General features: G+C 47.6%; 2 protein-coding genes across 2 annotated transcripts; one reads left to right on the forward strand and one right to left on the reverse strand.

The window, feature by feature from the left end:
- The first annotated feature begins 15,613 nt into the window (after positions 1–15,613).
- LOC125543123 (putative glucuronosyltransferase Os01g0157700) lies at positions 15,614–18,060 on the forward strand. The gene is made up of 2 exons (XM_048706375.2): positions 15,614–17,474; positions 17,591–18,060. The coding sequence occupies exons 1-2, from the start codon at positions 16,465–16,467 to the stop codon at positions 18,057–18,059; spliced, it is 1,479 nt and encodes a 492-aa protein (XP_048562332.2). The 5' UTR covers positions 15,614–16,464; the 3' UTR covers position 18,060.
- A 15-nt stretch (positions 18,061–18,075) lies between these two features.
- Positions 18,076–21,653, reverse strand: LOC125543124 (mitochondrial import inner membrane translocase subunit TIM14-1). Its single transcript, XM_048706376.2, has 3 exons — positions 21,402–21,653; positions 20,422–20,600; positions 18,076–18,531 (listed from the first exon to the last, which is right to left on the reverse strand). The coding sequence occupies exons 1-3, from the start codon at positions 21,402–21,404 to the stop codon at positions 18,375–18,377; spliced, it is 339 nt and encodes a 112-aa protein (XP_048562333.1). The 5' UTR covers positions 21,405–21,653; the 3' UTR covers positions 18,076–18,374.
- Positions 21,654–23,302: the final 1,649 nt, after the last annotated feature.

The raw sequence follows: 23,302 nt of genomic DNA on the forward strand, positions 1-23,302 counted from the left end.
TCCCGCTGTTGGTTATTGACCGGAGAGTTATCTCGGTCATGTCTGCATGGTTCCCGAACCCGTAGGGTCTACACACTCAAGGTTCGATGACGCTAGGGTTATAAGGAATAGATATACGTGGTTACCGAATGTTGTTCGGAGTCCCGGATGAGATCCCGGACGTCACGAGGAGTTCCGGAATGGTCCGGAGGTAAAGATTTATATATGGGAAGTCCTGTTTTGGTCACCGGAAAAGTTTCGGGGTTTATCGGTAACATACCGGGACCACCGGGAGGGTCCCGGGGGTCCACCAAGTGGGGCCACAAGCCCCGGAGGGCTGCATGGGCCAAGTGTGGGAGGGGACCAGCCTCAGGTGGGCTGGTGCGCCCCCCCCCCCCACAAGGGCCCAAGGCGCCTAAGGGGAGGAGGGGGGGCAAACCCTAAGGGCAGATGGGCCTTAGGGCCCATGCCTGGTGCGCCTCCCTCTCCCCTCCACCTGGCCGCCACCCAGATGGGATCTGGGGGCTGCCGCCACCCCTAGGGAGGGAACCCTAGGTGGGGGCGCAGCCCCTCCCCTCCCCCTATATATACTTGAGGTTTGGGCTGCCCAAGACACACGAGTTCCTCTCCTTCTTGGCGCAGCCCTACCCCTCTCCCTCCTCGTCTCTTGCGGTGCTTGGTGAAGCCCTGCTGGAGTACCACGCTCCTCCACCACCACCACGCCGTCGTGCTGCTGCTGGATGGAGTCTTCCTCAACCTCTCCCTCTCTCCTTGCTGGATCAAGGCATGGGAGACGTCACCGGGCTGTACGTGTGTTGAACGCGGAGGTGCCGTCCGTTCGGCACTAGGATCTCCGATGATTTGGATCACGACGAGTACGACTCCTTCAACCCCGTTCTCTTGAACGCTTCCGCTTAGCGATCTACAAGGGTATGTAGATGCACTCTCCTTCCCCTCGTTGCTGGTTTCTCCATAGATAGATCTTGGTGACACGTAGGAAAATTTTGAATTTCTGCTACGTTCCCCAACAGTCGTAGTTTCGGTGCTTGGATCGGTCGGATCGTGAAGACGTACGACTACATCAACCGCGTTGATATAACGCTTCCGCTTTTGGTCTATGAGGGTACGTAGACATCACTCTCCCCTCTCGTTGCTATGCATCACCATGATATTGTGTGTGCGTAGGAAATTTTTTGAAATTACTACGTTCCCCAACAGTGGCATCCGAGCCTAGGTTTTATGTGTTGATGTTATATGCACGAGTAGAACACAAGTGAGTTGTGGGCGATATAAGTCATACTGCTTACCAACATGTCATACTTTGGTTCGGCGGTATTATTGGATGAAGCGGCCCGGACCGACATTACGCGTACGCTTACGCGAGACCGGTTCTCCCGACGTGCTTTGCACAAAGGTGGCTAGCGGGTATCAGTTTCTCCAACTTTAGTTGAACCGAGTGTGGCTATGCCCGGTCCTTGTGAAGGTTAAAACAGCACCAACTTGACAAACTATCATTGTGGTTTTGATGCATAGGTAAGATTAGTTCTTGCTTAAACCCGTAGCAGCCACGTAAAACTTGCAACAACAAAGTAGAGGACGTCTAATTTGTTTTTGCAGGGCATGTTGTGATGTGGTCAAGACATGATGCTAAATTTTATTGTATGAGATGATCATGTTTTGTAACCAAGTTATCGGCAACTGGCAGGATCCATATGGTTGTCGCTTTATTGTATGCAATGCAATTACGCTGTAATGCTTTACTTTATCACTAAGCGGTAGCGATAGTCATGGAAGCATAAGATTGGCGAGACGACAACGATGCTACGATGGTGATCAAGGTGTCGCGCCGGTGACGATGGTGATCATGACGATGCTCCGAAGATGGAGATCACAAGCACAAGATGATGATGACCATATCATATCACTTATATTGATTGCATGTGATGTTTATCTTTTATGCATCTTATCTTGCTTTGATTGACGGTAGCATTATAAGATGATCTCTCACTAAATTTCAAGATAAAAAAAGTGTTCTCCCTGAGTATGCACCATTGCCAAAGTTCATCGTGCCCAGACACCATGTGATGATCGGGTGTGATAAGCTCTACGTCCATCTACAACGGGTGCAAGCCAGTTTTGCACATGCAGAATACTCAGGTTAAATTTGACGAGCCTAGCATATGCAGATATGACCTCGGAACACTGAGACCGAAAGGTCGAGCGTGAATCATATAGTAGATATGATCAACATAGCGATGTTCACCATTGAAAACTACTCCATTTCACGTGATGATCGGTTATGGTTTAGTTGATTTGGATCACGTAATCACTTAGAAGATTAGAGGGATGTCTTTCTAAGTGGGAGTTCTTAAGTAATATGATTAATTGAACTTAAATTTATCATGAACTTAGTACCTGATAGTATCTTGCTTGTTTATGTTTGATTGTAGATAGATGGCCCGTGCTGTTGTTCCGTTGAATTTTAATGCGTTCCTTGAGAAAGCAAAGTTGAAAGATGATTGTAGCAATTACACGGACTGGGTCCGTAACTTGAGGATTATCCTCATTGCTGCACAGAAGAATTACGTCCTGGAAGCACCGCTGGGTGCCAGGCCTGCTGCTGGAGCAACACCAGATGTTATGAACGTCTGGCAGAGCAAAGCTAATGACTACTCGATAGTTCAGTGTTCCATGCTTTACGGCTTAGAATCGGGACTTCAACGATGTTTTGAACGTCATGGAGCATATGAGATGTTTCAGGAGTTTAAGTTAATATTTCAAGCAAATGCCCGGATTGAGAGATATGAAGTCTCCAATAAGTTCTATAGCTGCAAGATGGAGGAGAACAGTTATGTCAGTGAGCATATACTCAAAATGTCTGGGTATAATAATCACTTGATTCAATTGGGAGTTAATCTTCCAAATGATTGCGTCATTGACAGAATTCTCCAGTCACTGCCACCTAGCTACAAGAGCTTCATGATGAACTATAATATGCAAGGGATGAATAAGACTATTCCCGAGCTCTTCGCAATGCTAAAAGCTTCGGAGGTAGAAATCAAAAAGGAGCATCAAGTGTTGATGGTCAACAAGACCACTGGTTTCAAGAAAAAGGGCAAAGGGAAGAAGAAGGGGAACTTCAAAAAGAACAGCAAGCAAGTTGCTACTCAAGAGAAGAAACCCAAGTCTGGACCTAAGCCTGAAACTGAGTGCTTCTACTGCAAGCAGACTGGTCACTGGAAGCAGAACTGCCCGAAGTATTTGGCGGATAAGAAGGATGGCAAGGTGAACAAAGGTATATGTGATATACATGTTATTGATGTGTACCTTACTAGAGCTCGCAGTAGCACCTGGGTATTTGATACTGGTTCTGTTGCTAATATTTGCAACTTGAAACAGGGACTACGGAATAAGCGAACACTGGCGAAGGACGAGGTGATGATGCGCGTGGGAAATGGTTCCAAAGTCGATGTGATCGCGGTCGGCACGCTACCTCTACATCTACCATCGGGATTAGTATTAGACCTAAATAATTGTTATTTGGTGCCAGCGTTGAGCATGAACATTATATCTGGATCTTGTTTGATGCGAGACGGTTATTCATTTAAATCAGAGAATAATGGTTGTTCTATTTACATGAGTAACATCTTTTATGGTCATGCACCCTTAAAGAGTGGTCTATTTTTGATGAATCTCGATTGTAGTGATACACATATTCATAATGTTGAAGCCAAAAGATGCAGAGTTGATAATGATAGTGCAACTTATTTGTGGCACTACCGTTTAGGTCATATCGGTGTAAAACGCATGAAGAAACTCCATACTGATGGACTTTTGGAACCACTTGATTATGAATCACTTGGTACTTGCGAACCGTGCCTCATGGGCAAGATGACTAAAACACCGTTCTCCGGTACTATGGAGAGAGCAACAGATTTGTTGGAAATCATACATACAGATGTATGTGGTCCAATGAATGTTGAAGCTCGTGGCGGATATCGTTATTTTCTCACCTTCACAGATGATTTAAGTAGATATGGGTATATCTCCTTAATAAAACATAAGTCTGAAACATTTGGAAAGTTCAAAGAATTTCAGAGTGAAGTTGAAAATCATCGTAACAAGAAAATAAAGTTTCTACGATCTGATCATGGAGGAGAATATTTGAGTTACGAGTTTGGTCTACATTTGAAACAATGCGGAATAGTTTCGCAACTCACGCCACCCGGAACATCATAGCGTAATGGTGTGTCCGAACGTCGTAATCGTACTTTACTTGATATGGTGCGATCTATGATGTCTCTTACAAACTTACCGCTATCGTTTTGGGGTTATGCTCTAGAGACAGCCGCATTCACGTTAAATAGGGCACCATCAAAATCCGTTGAGACGACGCCTTATGAACTGTGGTTTGGCAAGAAACCAAAGTTGTCGTTTCTAAAAGTTTGGGGCTGCGATGCTTATGTGAAGAAACTTCAACCTGATAAGCTCGAACCCAAATCGGAGAAATGTGCCTTCATAGGATACCCAAAAGAAACAGTTGGGTACACCTTCTATCACAGATCCGAAGGCAAGACATTTGTCGCTAAGAATGGATCCTTTCTAGAGAAGGAGTTTCTCTCGAAAGAAGTGAGTGGGAGGAAAGTTGAACTTGACGAGGTAACTGTACCTTCTCCCTTATTGGAAAGTAGTACATCACAGAAACCAGTTTCTGTGACACCTACACCAATTAGTGAGGAAGCTAATGATGATGATCATGAAACTTCAGAACAAGATACTACTGAACCTCGTTGATCAACCAGAGTAAGGTCCGCACCAGAGTGGTACGGTAATCCTGTTCTGGAAGTCATGCTACTAGATCATGATGAACCTACGAACTATGAAGAAGCGATGATGAGCCCAGATTCCGCAAAATGGCTTGAGGCCATGAAATCTGAGATAGGATCCATGTATGAAAACAAAGTATGGACTTTCGTTGACTTGCCCAATGATCGGCAAGCAATTGAGAATAAATGGATCTTCAAGAAGAAGACTGATGCTGACGGTAATGTTACTGTCTACAAAGCTCGACTTGTCGCAAAAGGTTTTCGACAAGTTCAAGGGATTGACTACGATGAGACCTTCTCACCCGTAGCGATGCTTAAGTCTGTTCGAATCATGTTAGCAATTGCCGCATTTTATGATTATGAAATTTGGCAGATGGATGTCAAAACTGCATTCCTGAATGGATTTCTGGAAGAAGAGTTGTATATGATGCAGCCGGAAGGTTTTGTCGATCCAAAGGGAGCTAACAAAGTGTGCAAGCTCCAGCAATCCATTTATGGACTGGTGCAAGCCTCTCGGAGTTGGAATAAACGCTTTAATAGTGTGATCAAAGCATTTGGTTTTGTACAGACTTTTGGAGAAGCCTGTATTTACAAGAAAGTGAGTGGGAGCTCTGTAGCATTTCTGGTATTATATGTAGATGACATATTACTAATCGGAAATGATATAGAATTTTTGGATAGCATAAAGGGATACTTGAATAAGAGTTTTTTAATGAAAGACCTCGGTGAAGCTGCTTACATATTGGGCATTAAGATCTATAGAGATAGATCAAGACGCTTAATTGGACTTTCACAAAGCACATACCTTGACAAAATTTTGAAAAAGTTCAAAATGGATCAAGCAAAGAAAGGATTCTTGCCTGTGTTACAAGGTGTGAAATTGAGTAAGACTCAATGCCCGACCAATGCAGAAGATAGTGAGAAAATGAAAGATGTTCCCTATGCTTTAGCCATAGGCTCTATCATGTATGCAATGCTGTGTACCAGACCTAATGTATGTCTTGCTATAAGTCTAGCAGGGAGGTACCAAAGTAATCCAGGAGTGGATCATTGGACAGCGGTCAAGAACATCCTGAAATACCTGAAAAGGACTAAGGATATGTTTCTCATATATGGAGGTGAAAAAGAGCTCATCGTAAATGGTTACGTTGATGCAAGCTTCGACACTGATCCGGACGATTCTAAATCGCAAACCGGATACGTATTTACATTAAACGGTGGAGCTGTCAGTTGGTGCAGTTCTAAACAAAGCGTTGTGGCGGGATCTACATGTGAAGCGGAGTACATAGCTGCTTCGGAAGCAGCAAATGAAGGAGTCTGGATGAAGGAGTTCATATCCGATCTAGGTGTCATACCTAGTGCATCGGGTCCAATGAAAATCTTTTGTGACAATACTGGTGCAATTGCCTTGGCAAAGGAATCCAGATTTCACAAGAGAACCAAGCACATCAAGAGACGCTACAATTCCATCCGACATCTAGTCCAGGTGGGAGACATAGAGATTTGCAAGATACATACGGATCTGAATGTTGCAGACCCGTTGACTAAGCCTCTTCCACGAGCAAAACATGATCAGCACCAAAGCTCCATGGGTGTTAGAATCATTACTGTGTAATCTAGATTATTGACTCTAGTGCAAGTGGAAGACTGAAGGAAATATGCCATAGAGGCAATAATAATGTTATTATTTTATTTCCTTATATCATGATAAATGTTTATTATTCATGCTAGAATTGTATTATCCGGAAACATAATACTTGTGTGAATACATAGACAAACTAAACGTCACTAGTATGCCTCTACTTGACTAGCTCATTAATCAAAGATGGCTATGTCTCCTAACCATAGACATGTGTTGTCATTTGATTAATGAGATCACATTATTAGGAGAATGATGTGATTGACATGACCCATTCCATTAGCTTAGCACCTGATTGTTTAGTATGTTGCTATTGCTTTCTTCATAACTTATACATGTTCCGATGACTATGAGATTATGCAACTCCCGTTTACTGGAGGAACACTTTGTGTGCTACCAAACGTCACAACGTAACTGGATGATTATAGAGGAGCTCTACATGTGTCTCCAAGGGTACATGTTGGGTTGGCGTATTTCGAGATTAGGATTTGTCACTCCGATTGTCGGAGAGGTATCTCTGGGCCTTCTCGGTAATACACATCACATAAGCCTTGCAAGCATTGCAACTAATGAGTTAGTTGCGAGATGATGTATTACGAAACGAGTAAAGAGTCTTGCCGGTAACGAGATTGAACTAGGTATTGAGATACCGACGATCGAATCTCGGGCAAGTAAACATACCGATGACAAAGGGAACAACGTATGTTGTTATGCGGTCTGACCGATAAAAGATCTTCGTAGAATATGTGGGAGCCAATATGAGCATCCAGGTTCCGCTATTGGTTATTGACCGGAGACGTGTCTCGGTCATGTCTACATTGTTCTCGAACCCGTAGGGTCCGCACGCTTAAGGTTTCAATGACAGTTATATTATGAGTTTATTAGTTTTGATGTACCGAAGTTAGTTCGGAGTCCCGGATGTGATCACGGACATCACGAGGAGTCTCTAAATGGTTGAGACATAAAGAATGATATATTGGACGACTATATTCGGACACCGGAATTGTTCCGGGTGATTTCGGAGAAAACCGGAGTGTCGGAGGGTTACCGACCCCCCCCCGGGAGAAGTAATGGGCCATATGGGCTTTAGTGGAAAGAGAGAAGGGCAGCCAGGGTGGGCCGCGCACCTCCTCTCCCCCTTGGTCCGAATTGGACTAGGAGAGGGGGGTGGCGCCCCCCCCCCTTTCCTTCTCCCTCTCCACTTCCTTCCCCCTCCTAGTAGGAGTCCTACTCCTACTAGGAGGAGGACTCCTCCTTGGCGCGCCAATAGGGCTAGCCGGCCTCCTCCCCTTGCTCCTTTATATACAGGGCCAGGGGCACCCTTAGACACACAAGTTGATCCACGTGATCGTTTTCTTAGCCGTGTGCGGTGCCCCTTCCACCATAATCCTCGATAATATTGTAGTGGTGCTTAGGCGAAGCCCTACGATAGTTGAACATCAAGATCGTCACCACGCCGTCGTACTGACGGAACTCTTCCCCGACACTTTGCTGGATCGGAGCCCGGGGATCGTCATCGAGCTGAACGTGTGCTGAAACTCGGAGGTGCCGTAGTTTCGGTGCTTGGATCGGTCGGATCGTGAAGACGTACAACTACATCAACCGCGTTGATATAATGCTTCTTCTTTCGGTCTACGAGGGTACGTAGACATCACTCTCCCCTCTCGTTGCTATGCATCACCATGATCTTGCGTGTGCGTAGGAATTTTTTTGAAATTACTACGTTCCCCAACAGACCCCTCCTTGCCAGAGCAACCAGGCAAGCAAACCCCCCTTGAGCATTTCGATATCGCCCATTTCTTTCCCTCTCATGCTTGCATTAGAACTGCTACTGCTTTCTGTATGATCCTACTCTGATGCATAGCCTGTTGTTGTTACCTGCTTTCTTACCTTACCTGCTTATCCTAAACTGCTTAGTATAGGATGGTTAGTGATCCATCAGTGACCCCCACCTTGTCCAAGTTGCCCCGCTTTATGTTCGATGACTCGATCAACGTGATCGACGTCCAGGCCCTGACACCGCACATCACCCCCCTAGTTGTATGACTCTGCAGAGTTACCATCGAGTGCCGAGGGTGGAACCTCTTACATCACTCCTGATGAGATCTCCGAAGTGTAGCTTTATAGTCGCGGTCATCGAGGGTGATTTCCTCCTTAACCACTTCCGTTATGGCTCTGTCGTGCAACCCATCAAACGTGAACCTCGAGGGTGGATCCTCTTACGTTCACCTTGATGACAACATCGAGTGGAATTCACCGGGGGTGATTCCTCGGGTTTTCCCCTTGGTGTTAGACACACAGTTACTATGGTTACTATGACTTTGCACTGAACCATATTACTAAAGACGAGTCGACCCTGAGTGGTACCCGCGCGAGCTTAATTGCGAGTGATGTGGAGTTGGATTGACCTGGAAGGTGCCCGCGAGATACTTACGAGGCGTGGCCGGGCATTCTTAGCCCTTGCCGCAAGTACTCGAGGCGGGGCGACGGGGTCACATCGATCGTGAGTCTCTGCTCGTTACCGCGCGTTCCTAATCCACTAAGATTTGGATATTTGATCCGAGGGGCCTCTGGCCTGATAGCACTAACCATCACGTGGGCATAGTATGGGCGTTCTGCGTCATATACATCAGCCGAAGCTTAATAGACGTCAGCGACTGAGCGGCGCGCGCCGGGTTGGACTGGTAAGCACCTACCTTGTTGAAGAAGGTAGCTAGGTCTGCTCATCGGCCGCGTACGCAACGTGCAGGAGTTCCCGGGGAGATGGCCCATGACCCCTGGGGGCATAGGTTTAGTCCGGTGTGCTGGCCTCTCTATTAAGCCTAGGTCGGGTTGCGGCGTATTGTTTGGCCGTGGCCGGGCATGACCCAAGAGTGTGTCCGGCCGAAGTTAATCGAGCGTCGTGAGTAAGTTGGTGCACCCCTGCAGGGAAGAAAACATCTATCGATAGCCTGTCCTACGGTAACGGGCACTTGGAGTTGTATCCCGATCGATACAACTAGAACTGGATACTTGTGATGAGAAATGGATTGTAATGAGACTTGGATATGAGAAGATAACTGGATAGTATGGCTCTGGGATTGCTTTCTCACAGGGAGTCGAGAAAGGATCTCTGGCTGAGGTTGATAACACTTCTACTACTTTACTTTATGCTGCTCTACTCCCTCCGGTTGCTGCAAGATGGTGGTTTCCAGAAGATGCTAGTCTTCGATAGGCTAGGCTTTTCCCTTCCCTTCTGGCATTCTGTAGTTTAGTCCACAGATACAACCCATTCCTTTGATACAGATGCATACTTAGTTTAGATCTGATGTATGTCTTGCGAGTACTTTGGATGAGTACTCACGGTTGCTTTGCTAATTTTTTCCCCATACCCGATTGTTGCGACCAGATGACGGGTCCCAGGAGCCAGATGACGTCACTGATGACTACTACTACCCGAAGGATGCCTACTACTACGTGAAGACCGCAGACGACTAGGAGTAGTTAGGAGGCTCCCAGGCAGGAGGCCTTGCCTTTTCGATCGTTGTTGCTTTTGTGCTAGCCTTCTTAAGGCAATCTTGTTTAACTCATGTCTGTACTCAGATATTGTCGCTTCCGCTGACTCTTGTGTATTCGAGCTTATGTATTCGAGCCTTCGAGGCCCCTGCCTTGTAATATAAAGCTTGTATTATTTTAATTTGTGTCTAGAGTTGTGTTGTGATATCTTTCCGTGAGTCCTTGATCTTGATCGTACACATTTGCGTGTATGATTAGTGTATGATTGAATCGAGGGCGTCACACTCTTACAAAGCAAATCTCGGGATAACCGGACACCACACTCACATGCGACTATGATGTCAAGTACTAACGCAGGAAGGTCTCAATACAATGCCACCACACACACTAGAGTATTTAGCAAAAAACCACCACAATTCGTGGAACCGTGCCTACGAATTACCACTTTACAAATTTATGCCGAAAACTACCATTTTCTCACTAATCCTTGACTAAAAACTACCAAGTCTAAAAAGAGCCCGATTTGGCTCTTTTAAGCGCGTTTCTGACAGAGTTGGCCCACATATAAGCGGGCTAAAAAAGCAATCGGGTCCCTAGATTTTTTTTTCCAAAAAAGCAATCCAGTCCTTGGCGAGGCCCAGCACGACTGGCTAGCACGCTCGCGGCGACGGCGGCGGCGGCACGCACGCAAGCCAGCCGGCCAGCAAGCGGCAAGCGTCGTGGCGGCGGTGCTCGTGCTCCTCTACTTCTCCTTGCTGCAGCAGCTCGCCGAGCAGCAACAGCCCAGCCCCTCTTCTCCTTCTCCACTGCCTCCTCTTCGTCTCCTTCTCCTCTGCCTCCTCTCCTTCTCGTGCAGCAGCAGCACGGGCACGAGCTCCTCCTCTCGTGCAGCCCCGCCGCGCTGCACAGTCGCACCTCGTCGCAGCCCCACCGCTGCACGCGCACACGCAGCCGCGCGCACAGCCCTTGCGCAGCCGCTCGAGCAGCCGGCCCGCCGCAGCAGCGCGAGCAGGATCCTCCCTCGCCTGACGCAGCCGGGCTCGATGGCACGCCCGGAGCACGCGCAGCTCGCAGGGCCGCCGCGAGCTCGCCTCGCCAGATCCACGCCGCGCCTGAGCAGAACGGCCAAAGCACGGGCCTCCTCGCCACGCCGCCAGGGCCCTCACGCCGGACCAGGCCGCCGCGACCCACAGCCGTGGCCAGCGCGCGCGTCGCGCATCCTAGTGCCTCCTCACACGCGCGCACGCAGCCGCCGGCCCCCTCCAGTCGCTGGAGAACTGGATTGCTTTTTAAAAAAACTAGGAACCCAATTGCTTTTTGACCCGCTTATGTGTGGGCCAACTCTATCAGAAACGCGTTTAAAAGAGTCAAATCAGGCTCTTTTCAGATTTGATAGTTTTTAGTTAAGGACTAGTGAGAAAATGGTAGTTTTCGGCACAAATTTGTAAAGTGATAGTTTGTAGGCACGGTTCCACGAATTGTGAGTTTTTTTTCTAAATACTCCACACAGTAGGATACCTAAACTCCAAGACAATGCCCTCGGAAGGGGAAAGGGCGCAAAGTGTCACCGGTCCCGAGTACGAGACGGATGAGGGTCTTCACCCGAAACCCTCGCTCGAACCACACAATGATGTCCTCAAGAGGAGTGACACCCACGGGCACCGCCGGCGTAGATGAGAAAGTGCGGAGCTTTCGTTCGGTAGCTTACCCATGCCACCACGAGGCACCTAGGACACCCAAGTCGAGCATAGACCTCATGTTAATTAATGAATAGTCATTAGGATTAGCAATTGTCACTAGTAGTTGCATGTGTGCATTAAGTAAACATGCATCTTTCCTCACAGATGCATCGTTTATGTACAATCGCCTCATGTCCCCTTTTCTCTCTTGTACTATAGCCGATGGCCCTTGATGTCGTCATTTCATCTTGTATGTACAAGCACGTTCCTAAGCGCAGGCGCCGAGATCGCACTTTATGACAGGGGTTGTCTTGTCATGCCTGGGTGCAGGATATCCATGACACTCTTGGACATGCAGCATCTGCTCGTTGACTGTCGCCTCTCCCGTCAGGTGTGGCATGAGGTGCTCTCATGGTGCCGCTCCATGGCCACTCTCCCGACGACGTTTTCTGAATGGTGGATAGTCTACCTGCTCGCATGCCCCACACATCGCCGAGTTCCTTCCTCCAGCATCATGCTCACGTCCTGGTCCACTCAGAAGCACCGCAGCAGGTGCATCTTCGACAACCAACAACCTTCCGTCTCCTCACTCGTCTACGAGCTCAAGGACGAGGCGCGGTTATGGGCCAAAGCCGGAGCCACCACGATGAGAACCTACTGTTCTTGGAGCCTCTTGTTCTTGGAGCTGAGCAACCCCTTTTCCTCTGCTCAGGTGCACTAGGGCATATGCCATGTCACGTACATGCTGCAAGATGCACCGGCCCATGTAATTCTATTTCCTCATTTTTTTTAATGAAAAATACACAGGCTCTACGTATTGGCGAAAAAAAAGTCTGGAATTATTCGCTTGCTCCTGACTTCCGTTGATCTCCACTTGCTCCTGAAAGAGTAACTCCACTCTCCAAATAATTTCACCAACTCCCACCTAATTTTCTACCGCGCGCAGGTTTTCACCTCGACGCCGGGATGGATAGTCGGTTACGGCCATGGGGTCCACCCCGCCAGCCTGGCACCTGGCAGCCGGCTACTTCGCTTAACGACAAGAACACCGGGACGGGAGACGCCGCCGGAAAGTTTTCGCAACAGAAGAACCACCACGCGCGCCAGAGAGAGAGAGAGAGAGATGGCTTCTGCGCTGCCGTGGAAGCCTCTCTTCTGGGAGCGCTTCGAGGATTCGCGTGCCCTCGCCGCCGCCGCCCGCGGCGACCTCGCCACCGCCACCGCCACCTTCGACCTCGCACTCGCATCGCCTCTGCGCGGCGGTGACGCCGATCGCGCTGTCTCGCTGATCGGAGAGTCGGAGGGCAAGCTTGCCTCGGCGGGCAAGCAGCTTGCCATCCTGCTCACAGGCCTTGGGACCGTCGAGCTCCTCGCGCGCCGGCGTATGCGCGGCGACGACTCTGTGGAGCAGCAGGCCCGACCGAGGGTGCGCGAGGCCAGGGCACGGCCGGCACCGCCTACGACGACGTGGCTCTCTCGCGCGGCCACCTGGGAGCCGCGGCACGTCTGGTTGCCTGCGGCGACCTCCCTGACATCTACTTCCGCGCCGAGTTTCTCGCCGCCACCAGAGCCGCGGCGGCGGCCTCGCGCCTCCCCATCGTCCCCTGCACCGCAGCGCCCACTCCAACACGCGCCCAGCGGCGGCGGCCTCGGAGCACCCCAGCGCCAAGCGGGAGGAGGTACACGACAAGGCGTGGAAGGCCCTGGCGTGCTCCGCTCCAGCCGCGCTGCTACGCGGATGCGCCGACCTCCCGGAGCTCGAGGCGGCCCACGCCGAGCTCCGCAAGTGCGTCAGCGCCGTGAGGTCCTCCGCCGCCAAGAAGGCCGCCGCCGACACGTACAGCGCAGCGCTTCGCGCGCTGGTCGCGGCACACACCGCGGTGTCCCGCGTCCTCACGACCAACGACGAGGTGGCCAATCTCCTCCTCCTCGCCGGCCTCCAGCTTGGCCTCAGCACTGGGCCGCCGTCGCAGTCCTGGGAGGGATCGCGCGCCGACGCCGGGCGCCACGGGCGCGCTGCCCTCGACCTCATGTGGTCGGCGTCGTCGTGCGTAGACTACGTCCTCGGGTTGCTGTGGTGGGACGCCGCCACATCGCAGGAGGCCGAGGAGCTCCTTCGCAGAGCCGTGGCCGAGGCCGGCGAGGCGGTCGAGGCCGCCAGCAACATGCGCCACGCCATTGAGCTCTACGGTCGCGGCGTGCTCGACGCGATGTGATCAAGTTCCCCTGCACCGACCATCAATCTGCAAATCGATGTGGTTAGAGATCAGAACTGCAATGCCCTCGTTCTATTCGTGCAATTGCGCTAGAGACATCTGATTTCTGGGATGCCAATCTATTCCCTTGGTTGCAACGTTCATTCTTTTGTATGCAACTTTTCTCAATCTTGTGCTAAACTTTGCTGAGACAGCTGATTTTCATAAACTTGAAAAAACTTTCAGAGATGTTTTGTTTCCTGGGCAGAAACTACTAGTACAATAAAACTGATAGCCTACATTTTTTCGAACCAGAAATCTCATGCAAAGGTGTTAAATGCTCTAATAGTGTGCAATTGTGAGAAACTCCATTGGTCTTTGGGCGTTTCATTTGTTCGATTCTACTGCGACAGCCTGCATCTCCTTCAGGCTTGAGCAACAGCTTTGTTTAGTCCCACCTTGGAGTAGCAGTCTCAACTGCTGGAGCAATGCATCAACCTATGTGAGGTTGGACCTTTGATGTTGTTGATCTTGCCTACTGTATTGGTTTATCGGTTTGCATGTTGCACATGTTTATCTATGCAGCTTATATCCTGATTTATGTTGAATACTACTTCAATGCTGCTTACTAGTGGAGCAAGTTTGATACTGCACTTCAGATTTAACAGGATGCATTGTTGTAGTATGTTTTGTTTCAGTTGTGCAACTAACATTCTTGGTTGTTCTGCTATCTGGCTACTCATTTCTTGTGTACCCTCACATTTTTTGTCACGCCCGATAGGTGTTCGGTCAAATGTTATTGAGCTTTTCTTGAACTTCTTGTTGTTTTCTAGAGAAGAACGATGGCGGGGTACTCAATGTACGAGGAAGAGTTATTGTACGATGCATGGTTAGTCTTTTCTGAGTACTTTGTAGGCATGAACAAGGGTCTGACCTTTTGGCAAAGCTTGGATGCTTCGTTTCGTGAGCGAAAGGACTTCGTGCCCTACAACATGCACATCATCATCGCACGCAATGTGAAGTCGCTAACGCATCGATGGTACACGTCTGCAATTCCTTCATGAAGTTTTGCGGTGCGATTCACCAAGAGGAGACAAGGTGGCCATTGGGCGCGTCAACCATCGAGATTGTAAGTGTTGCTTTCTGTTACTCTATACTCCCTCCTTTCCGGTTTATAAGGCTCAATTCAAAAATCTCATCAACCAAGGTAGATGATGAGTGGTGGAATATTTTTTGTAGTTTGCAAAAGCACCCAATAAATGCTTTTGTTTTTTTTAAAAAAAATATGTTTACGAATGCATTAATTGCAATGCATGCATGGATAAAGTGCATGCATTGGTCAGTTTTCTCTTAATATTTGCATGCAATGATTTAATGCACCTTGAAGTCTGAACATGTGATGGGGAACAACCAAATTGAGCCTTATAAAATGGAAAAACTAAAATTTTGAGATAAGCCCTATAAACCGGAAAGGAGGGAGTATGTTGGTTAATTCATTCATTCACTCAATGTTGATGTACACGTTGTATAGCCTGCACGTGGTGTCATGACGTACTACAAGACTGAGGGCAGGTCATTCACACACATGCATTGTAGGATGAAACTCAAGGGGCAGTTTGTGTGGGACGACATGTGCCGGTTTTAGAATAGATGATTCTAAAAAACTTGTTTCATATCTGATTATCTCGTTGAATTTGAACTATTGTTGTGCTAGAGATATTTGAATGAATGGATCGTGCTATTTCTATAATTACTTTGAGTGTTATGGGTTATTTTCTATAAGCTATGTCCAAACTTTATTGAATTCCGTTGTGTTTGCATGAATCCTGTCCAGTTTGTTGAAATCCACTTTGAAATATATGCGGGGGAAGGTTGAGTGGCTTGCTTCCGCATTCGTGTCCACGGACTGGAGGTGTATGGGTCAGCGTTGGAGGCAGAAAAATATCAGGTGATATCGAGGTTTAGGTGATACCATCATGCGGGCTCATGATAGCCATTGGATCTCGAATCTGACGGCTCCAGGTACAAGAGCTCCTCACGTACTCTATCTTTCAATCTCGTATCACGGTATCACTTGAGCTCATCACCTGAAACTTTCGCGCGACTCCATCACCGAGGCGTCCGAGCACCGGCACGACTTTGGAGAACTGATTTTACCACAGAACTGCCAGATGTGCTCCAGAGACGGTGCAACAGATGGCACATTTCTGCTGTTCTGCTTCGCAACTCCGATGCGTTGTACACTACTATTGTTGTTTCGTTCCATTGTTGTTTCTGCAATTTCCGTTGACTGCCACTAAGTAATGTGCATAGGGACACGCTGCTAATTTGGCAGCTCAGAAGAGCTCAGGATACTACTTAGACGTGCACCGACAGTCTTTTTGCATCGCACTTTGAGAGGGTTGACGTTCGAAAACATATCGGAATTGTCAAATACAGTCGTGCTAGCAAGTCGCAGCAGTAGTTGGCAAGTCAACCATGCCAGCACCGAATTCCTCCTCTGTCCTTTATAGGCCAAGCTCAGCGTCTCCTCCGTTCATTCAGATTCAATCCGGCGATCTCAGAGCTCTCCTGCTTCCATCTATCTGAAGAAGTTCAGGCGAGAGCAGCAGAGCAGCTAGGGAGAGGAGAAGCAGCAGAAGTAGCTGGGGATGGACTCCGTGGAGAGGTCCAGGAGGAGGGCGCAGCGATGGAGCAAGCGCAAGGCCGCCGTCGTCCACCTCGCCGTCTGCTTCGTCGTCGGCGCCTTCGCACCGCTGGTCGCCACCCGCGGCCCGTTGATCGACGGCATCCGCGCCTCGTTTCTTCCGTTTGGCGGTGTTCAGCGAGTGGCTCCGCCGTCGGCCCCTGCTGCCCCCGACATCGGCCTCCTGCTGATCGTCACCGTCACACGGCCGGACGACGACGTTGTGTCGCAGGAGGCGTCGCTGACAAGGCTTGGGCACACGCTGCGGCTCGTCCCGCCGCCGTTGCTATGGATCGTGGTTGGGGCCGAGAACAGGTCGGCGTCAACGGTCCAGGTGCTCCGCGGCACCGGCGTCATGTTCCGGCATCTCACCTACGCCGTCGGCCAGAACAACGCCACCAACATCACCACCGCCGTGAACAACGCCACCACCGACATCACCGTGGAAGCCAGCGCCACCACCGCCGTGAACACCACCACCAACATCACCATGGAAGCCAGCGCCACCACCGCCGTGAACACCACCACCAACATCACCGTGGAAGCCAGCGCCACCACCGCCGTGAACAACGCCACCAACAACATCACCGTGGAAGCCATCGCCACCACCGCCGTAAACAACACCACCACCATGGAAGCCAGCGCCTCCACCACCATGAACAATGCCACCACCAACACCGTGGAAGCCAGCACCAGCAACACAACCACCGCCGCCGAGAAGAACGGCACCAACAACACCATTGTCGAGGACACCACCAGCAGCGCCAGCAACACCACCATCACCGCCGAGAAGAACGGCGCCAACGACACCATCGTCGAGAACAACACCACCGGGAATGTCAATGACGAAGCGGACCTGAAGAAGAACGTGGCGCTGAGCCACATCGAGCGGCACCGGCTGGCCGGGGTTGTCCACTTCGCCGCCGCCTCTGCCATATACGACCTCGAGTTCTTTGAAGAGCTCAGGCAGACTCGGTGCGTCCTGCTTCTTCCTTCTCTTGCAGCTTTGCAACATCTTTTTTTCCCTTTGCCAATTTTTTTACCAACACAAGAGCAACATAATAACATCACTTGTGCAATCCCTGATCCAGGGGCGTTGCAGCATGGCCAACGGCAACTGTGTCATCAGCAGAGCAGAGAGTAACAGTGCAAGGACCAACCTGCAACTCATCACAGATAACAGGCTGGTACTCCAAGGACTCAGGCACCAATGAGACACATAGAGAGTCTGTTGCTGCTGCACAAGATACAGGTGCAATCCAGAACATCTCCAGTTCACCTCCTGCAATAGAGACATCTGGACTTGGGTTCAGGAGCTCAATACTGTGGGAATCAGAATGGTTCGTCAACAGCAACAGCTCTCAGGACTTCATCCAGCTTGTACGAGAAATGGCGGTCGGCGACGGGGACGAGCGGAAGGGCATCCCTTCTAACTGCTCCGAGTCACGGATAATGCTGTGGCACCTTGACATGCCAAAGCACACTCCAGAAGTTGAAGAACAGGAGACTCCACAGGAGCGAAGTCCATTGGAGGAAGACAAAGAGGACTATATGACTTGATATTGCGAGCTAGAGAAGAACCATATTGCAGTACAGCTATATAGATAGAGTAGATAGATGAACAAATGTTATGCAAAACTCAACACAGGCCAACCTCATGTAGTACATCATTTATTCCTTAACCAGCACAACTTTGGTCTTGGAAGTGTCAAACAGTCAAAGAACCTGCTACGTCTAAGACATCTAATGTTCTTTCTCCAGAAATTTCAGTGATACACCAAGGCTTTTGTCTGCCTTCTAGTTCTAGGTGCAGAGACTGGAGGTGCAAAAATAATAGTATCTTCATTGGGTGAGCACATTTTGCATGATATATGATCAAAAGGCTGAACCACCTCCTTTAGTTTTCCCCAGCAAAACATCTTTTGCCTCGTTGATCTTCGACGCAAGGTAATGGCTTCCTCCTGCATCTGGGTGATTGGCAACCATGACCCTCTTGTGTGCCTCTTTCACCTTATCAGGACGGACATTTTCCCTGGAGGAATCAAAAGGAAACATGGCAACTTAACAATGATGATAAGACACACAAAACACATCTCAAATCATAAATCGCAAACAAAATTGTTGAGTCACAAGTAACTGGCACTTATTAAAATGTCAGAATGACCAGTCTGGCATGCCAAGATGCATATAAATTAGAAGGAAAAAGATGAAGACCTAATTCCACATGTTGGTCATATAAGTACAGGGGGCACTATGAACGAAAAAAGATAGCAGGTCAATAATTGATAACTCCTCCTTCATGAGCTCAACAGTTTGTTTTTAATCAACTGGGTCTTTCTGGCGATGTGCAGAAAATTCAGAAGGACAGGCCTGAGGCAGTGGTGAAGTACTCCCCACTTGTGCCAAGAGGTCCTGGGTTCGACGCAGCCTCTGTGCATTGAACTTTGCAGGAGTATGGTCCTGGGTTCGACGCAGCCTCGTATAATCCTTCCCCAGACCCTACCTGGTGTGGGAGCTTCTAGCAATGGGTCTGTCTTTTCTTTTTTATATGTAGAGAAAAGTCGAGACATATCATTGCAAGCAGGTGGTCAATTTGTCAGGAAATTATTTGCTGATGCATTCAACTGACCTCCAGGCCAAACTAGAAACATATATACAACAATGCACCTAGTTTGAGATGGCAATTCTATCCTTTTATACACAGGTAACTACTCAAAAGGCTCCTTTGGATAGGTTCAGATTTCAGAACTAAGATCCATGTGAATTCGGTGAGGAACCAAGCATTTTAATCCAAATCAAATCTAATGGGGTTGTGGGGTGATAAATTGATCCAACAGACTGTTCGAAACAAACTTAAGCCCAAATATATTCTCACCCCAAGCCCAAATATCACTTCAGCTATGGGCATGTGGCCTACTTAATCTCACTCTTAAATCTTGTTCCACTTTAGCCGCTATGATGGCCTGAGCCTTTACAACGCAACATCTGTCTCCTAATTAACACCGATCTGCAGAAGGGTGAAGGGGAACACAGGAGCTCAGCTCGGTTAAAGTTTAGACTTTGTCAGACGGCAAGCCAGTTCTATAGTTCGTGACTTGAGTGGCTGAGCTGCAAGCAGTGGTCGACAAAGGTTGACTAGTTCTCCACTCCATTATGACACTAAATGGTCAAATCTTACACCACAATTTAAAACCACTGAAAGCTAGCTATTGCTTTTGATTTTAAATGGCATTTGTAAAGTATTCTGTAGTTGGAAGTGAGAGAGTTCCCTTTGCCTTAATTGCAAGATGTTCAGCTGTAAATTAATGGAGCAGCTTAAAACAACATTTACAGCTTATGGTATAATTACTTTGTTAAGTATAGCTATCAATCTGTACATGTGTATGCTAGTGTGTTAATGTCAGAATAGAGTATGGACTAAAAGTGAATCTATTTTTAGTATGAAATTGTACAGTATCGCCACATGACTTTCTGCAAGGTTCCAAGTATCTTCTACGTACTGCAGGGAACGAAATGAAGCTAGGACAACTAACTAAAAAATATTACAATTAGCTATCTCAGCAGACTTCTCAGAAAGCATAACAGCTGCAGCATACGTAAAGGAAGCTAATGATGGCTGTTATCCTTTTACATCACTTTTAGGGGACTTCTAGTGTCCATCTGAGAATGGTACCGGTAAAAACAAATTCTTCCCACAAGTCTGATGGGCGGGGGAAGGGGTCAAAGTAAGTTCCCTACGTGTACTGTGCTGCATAAATTATATCTTTCCGTGCTATTCCTGTTCTGTACAGAAGTAAACGTAATTTCAATGGCATGAGATTGAACTAGAGTGCTACAGCCTACATATGAATACCTGTATGCTAATAATGATATAACAACACTTGACTATGGTATGGGTGTTATGCTTTTATGCAACACAGACCTGATACCCAAGATTAGACCAGCTTCCCGTTTGGTCATTGTAGCTTGAAAGCCACCTTCATAGAATTTACGCATCCTTGGAACTATGGGCCTTGCCTTGTAAGCTTGCCAAGCCTGGATGCCATATCTACCCGCAAGAGCAGTGGCTGCCACAGCAAGTCCAGCTATGAGCGGTGTGGCCTGCAGAAATTGGATAAAAGTAAGTACAAACAATTGTAGCTTTACCGTGTTGCATATCCATCTTTACCTATTTTTGGACACCCTACATTCATGCATCAAAGTGAAATTGAACTATCAGCTGGTCAAATAATCCAAAAGATGATTAAATAAATAAGCGTCTACTGATGAGATGCACGAAGGGAGAGTGGGACAGTAGGAAATCGCTTGTAGATTGCAACATAGCTCAAGGTACATAACTAAACATACATGTGTTGTTACTTGTTAGTAATCGACAACCACTGTTGAGTTATAATCAATATTTAACCACCAAAAATAGATCTAGGACTATCCAGTGGGGTAAAGTCTGAAACATCATTTCATCCCAAAATACATCTGAAATTCAGTATGATAAAACGCTAAGCAGGTGAAAAAACTTGTAAACTGGAAATTGTGATTTACACTAATCTGGTCTCATTCTCGGCCAGCTACTAAAAGCCACTTCCAAAGGACATCAGCTACCAGAAGGATATAAAGTTGGGACACAAAATCTCGTGAAAACCAGAAGAATTTGTCTAAATCGCTCCCGTATTTAACTGAACAACCATGCTCCTCCCTAAGGCCAACATTTAAGCAACATCCTCATCCCCCTAGCCGCACATTGGCATCACTACGCTCTGAAATGTCACATAATTTGGCTGCAACCTCCAGATTAAATTACACGTTGCTTCGATAGAATCAATTCAATCTAACACAAACAAGCGCGCAGCGATAAAAGCCTATTAACAAAAAAAAGCGCCATCTCGCGTGTTGAATAGAGCTCACCATCTCCACGACCGGTAACTCCGGCGAGTTGTTGCAGGCGGGAGGGCACAGAAGAGGCGGCCGGTGAGTGGCTACACGTAGGTGCGTACGTGGACGGCGCTAGGGCTACAGAGATCGCCGGAGAGGAGACCGGCGTCGGCGGAGTCGCGTCGCGTGGGGGGTACTGGAAGCTTCGCGGCGGAGGGAGGGATGGGTGGATCGTGGAAGACGGAACCCTACTTGGGCTGGGCCTGAACTGAACCGAAGAGGGAAGCAGGTACGTGGGACCCACTTGTCAGTTGCCACTGAAACGGAATATGGACCATTTCGGCTTCCGTCTTCCAGTTCCGAAAGCGTACTCAGGTAGAGTTGAAATTCTGTCTTGGATTCCCTCAAAAAGAATTTTTGTCTTGATGATTTTTTCCACTTTTTAAAAAACTAGATGATTTTCCCGCACGTTGCGGCGAGAATTTAAAGTTTGTGCTGATGAATTGCGTATGAAAAAATGGTTTAAATCAAAAGCTACTATTTTGTTCATGTAGAAATGTTTTATGGTTACACTATTTTATGAGGTGAAAGGTCGCATATTAAGAGAATTTGAGTTAGTAAGGATCATCTATTTAAAAATAGTAGATGCACGTTTGTTATTTTTCTTGATAAAGATGGGTTTGCCCTCTTTATTACTGTAGATCAGATAAGACTCTTTGTTACAACAGCTACCAAAACCAAAGAAAAGCATAGCATTAGCCTTACAATAAACCGAACACTTCTCCAAAACCATGCATTGAGCACACTATTCAGCCAATCGAATAAGTTAGAGAACAAGTGAAGAAAAAGTCATCTTCCATATGATTACTTCGAAGGTAAATAGCAAAATATCAAAAAGTTGAGTGTACTCTGGTAGCGCGACGAAGTTTTGAACATTCACCATGCTTTCATCATTTTAAATGAAAGAAATGGAGAGGAAGATAATTTTGTCAAGATCAAAATCACTCTCCTAGAGTTTCTCCTCAATGGGCCTTGCTATCCCCTACCCACACACCACCACCAACAATAACAACAACAACCCTTTTGTCATTCTCTTTCCTTTAGTAACACTTCACCGACTTCTTCCACTACTAATCAATATTTTACCGTAGTCTTTATTCCTATCCATGTCCACATATATTTTCCCCGACTAAAATTAATTGAAGTTTTAGTTTTGTCTTAAATATAAAAAAACAGTTTGGCCAAGTCTATATAAAATACTCATTAGATACACTATGTCTCATTAGATACTTCCTCTGTCTCAAAATAAGTATTTAATGAGACATAGTGTATAAAAACACAACGACAACTAGCAAAGTTAAATATAAAAAACATTAGTACATTGAGACACTTATTTTGGAAGGATGAAATATAACATAGTTTGACCGGGTCTATATAAAAACACAACACAACTAGCAAAGTTCAACAAGACTGAAAGCTATGCCTTATAGTGAAGAAAAAAACAAAAAAAACATCAAAGCAATCAAAACAATGATCAACAATCTACGTCACCAATCATATCTGCACCAACAATCGCTTTGACAACAGTTGTGATGTTGCTTGTTGGGGAACATAGTATTTCAAAAAAATCCTACGACCACGCAAGATCTATCTAGGAGAAGCATAGCAACGAGCAGGGAGAGTGTGTCCACGTACCCTCGTAGACCGAAAGCGGAAGCGTTAAGTAACGCGGTTGATGTAGTCGAACGTCTTCGCGATCCAACCGATCAAGCACCGAACGCACGGCACCTCCGCGATCTGCACACGTACAGCTCGATGACGTCCCTCGAACTCTTGATTCAGCTGAGGCTGAGGGAGAGTTTCATCAGCACGACGGCGTGATGACGGTGACGATGAAGTTACCAGTGCAGGGCTTCGCCTAAGCACTGCAACGA

The sequence above is a fragment of the Triticum urartu genome, chromosome 3A (genome assembly GCF_056163025.1).
Source record: "Triticum urartu cultivar PI428250 chromosome 3A, HENAU_Tu73, whole genome shotgun sequence".
In the NCBI taxonomy this organism is placed as follows: Eukaryota; Viridiplantae; Streptophyta; class Magnoliopsida; order Poales; family Poaceae; genus Triticum; species Triticum urartu.

What these genes read in the sequence shown, in the direction of transcription:
- LOC125543123 (XM_048706375.2), top strand. Translation starts at nt 16,465, where the DNA reads ATGGACTCCGTGGAGAGGTCCAGGAGGAGGGCGCAGCGATGGAGCAAG. An exon ending in GAAGAGCTCAGGCAGACTCG is followed by an intron (nt 17,475 to 17,590) that starts GTGCGTCCTGCT and finishes TCCCTGATCCAG; the next exon opens with GGGCGTTGCAGCATGGCCAA.
- LOC125543124 (XM_048706376.2), bottom strand. An exon ending in GGTCTAATCTTGGGTATCAG is followed by an intron (nt 18,532 to 20,421) that starts GTCTGTGTTGCA and finishes TGATTCCTCCAG; the next exon opens with GGAAAATGTCCGTCCTGATA.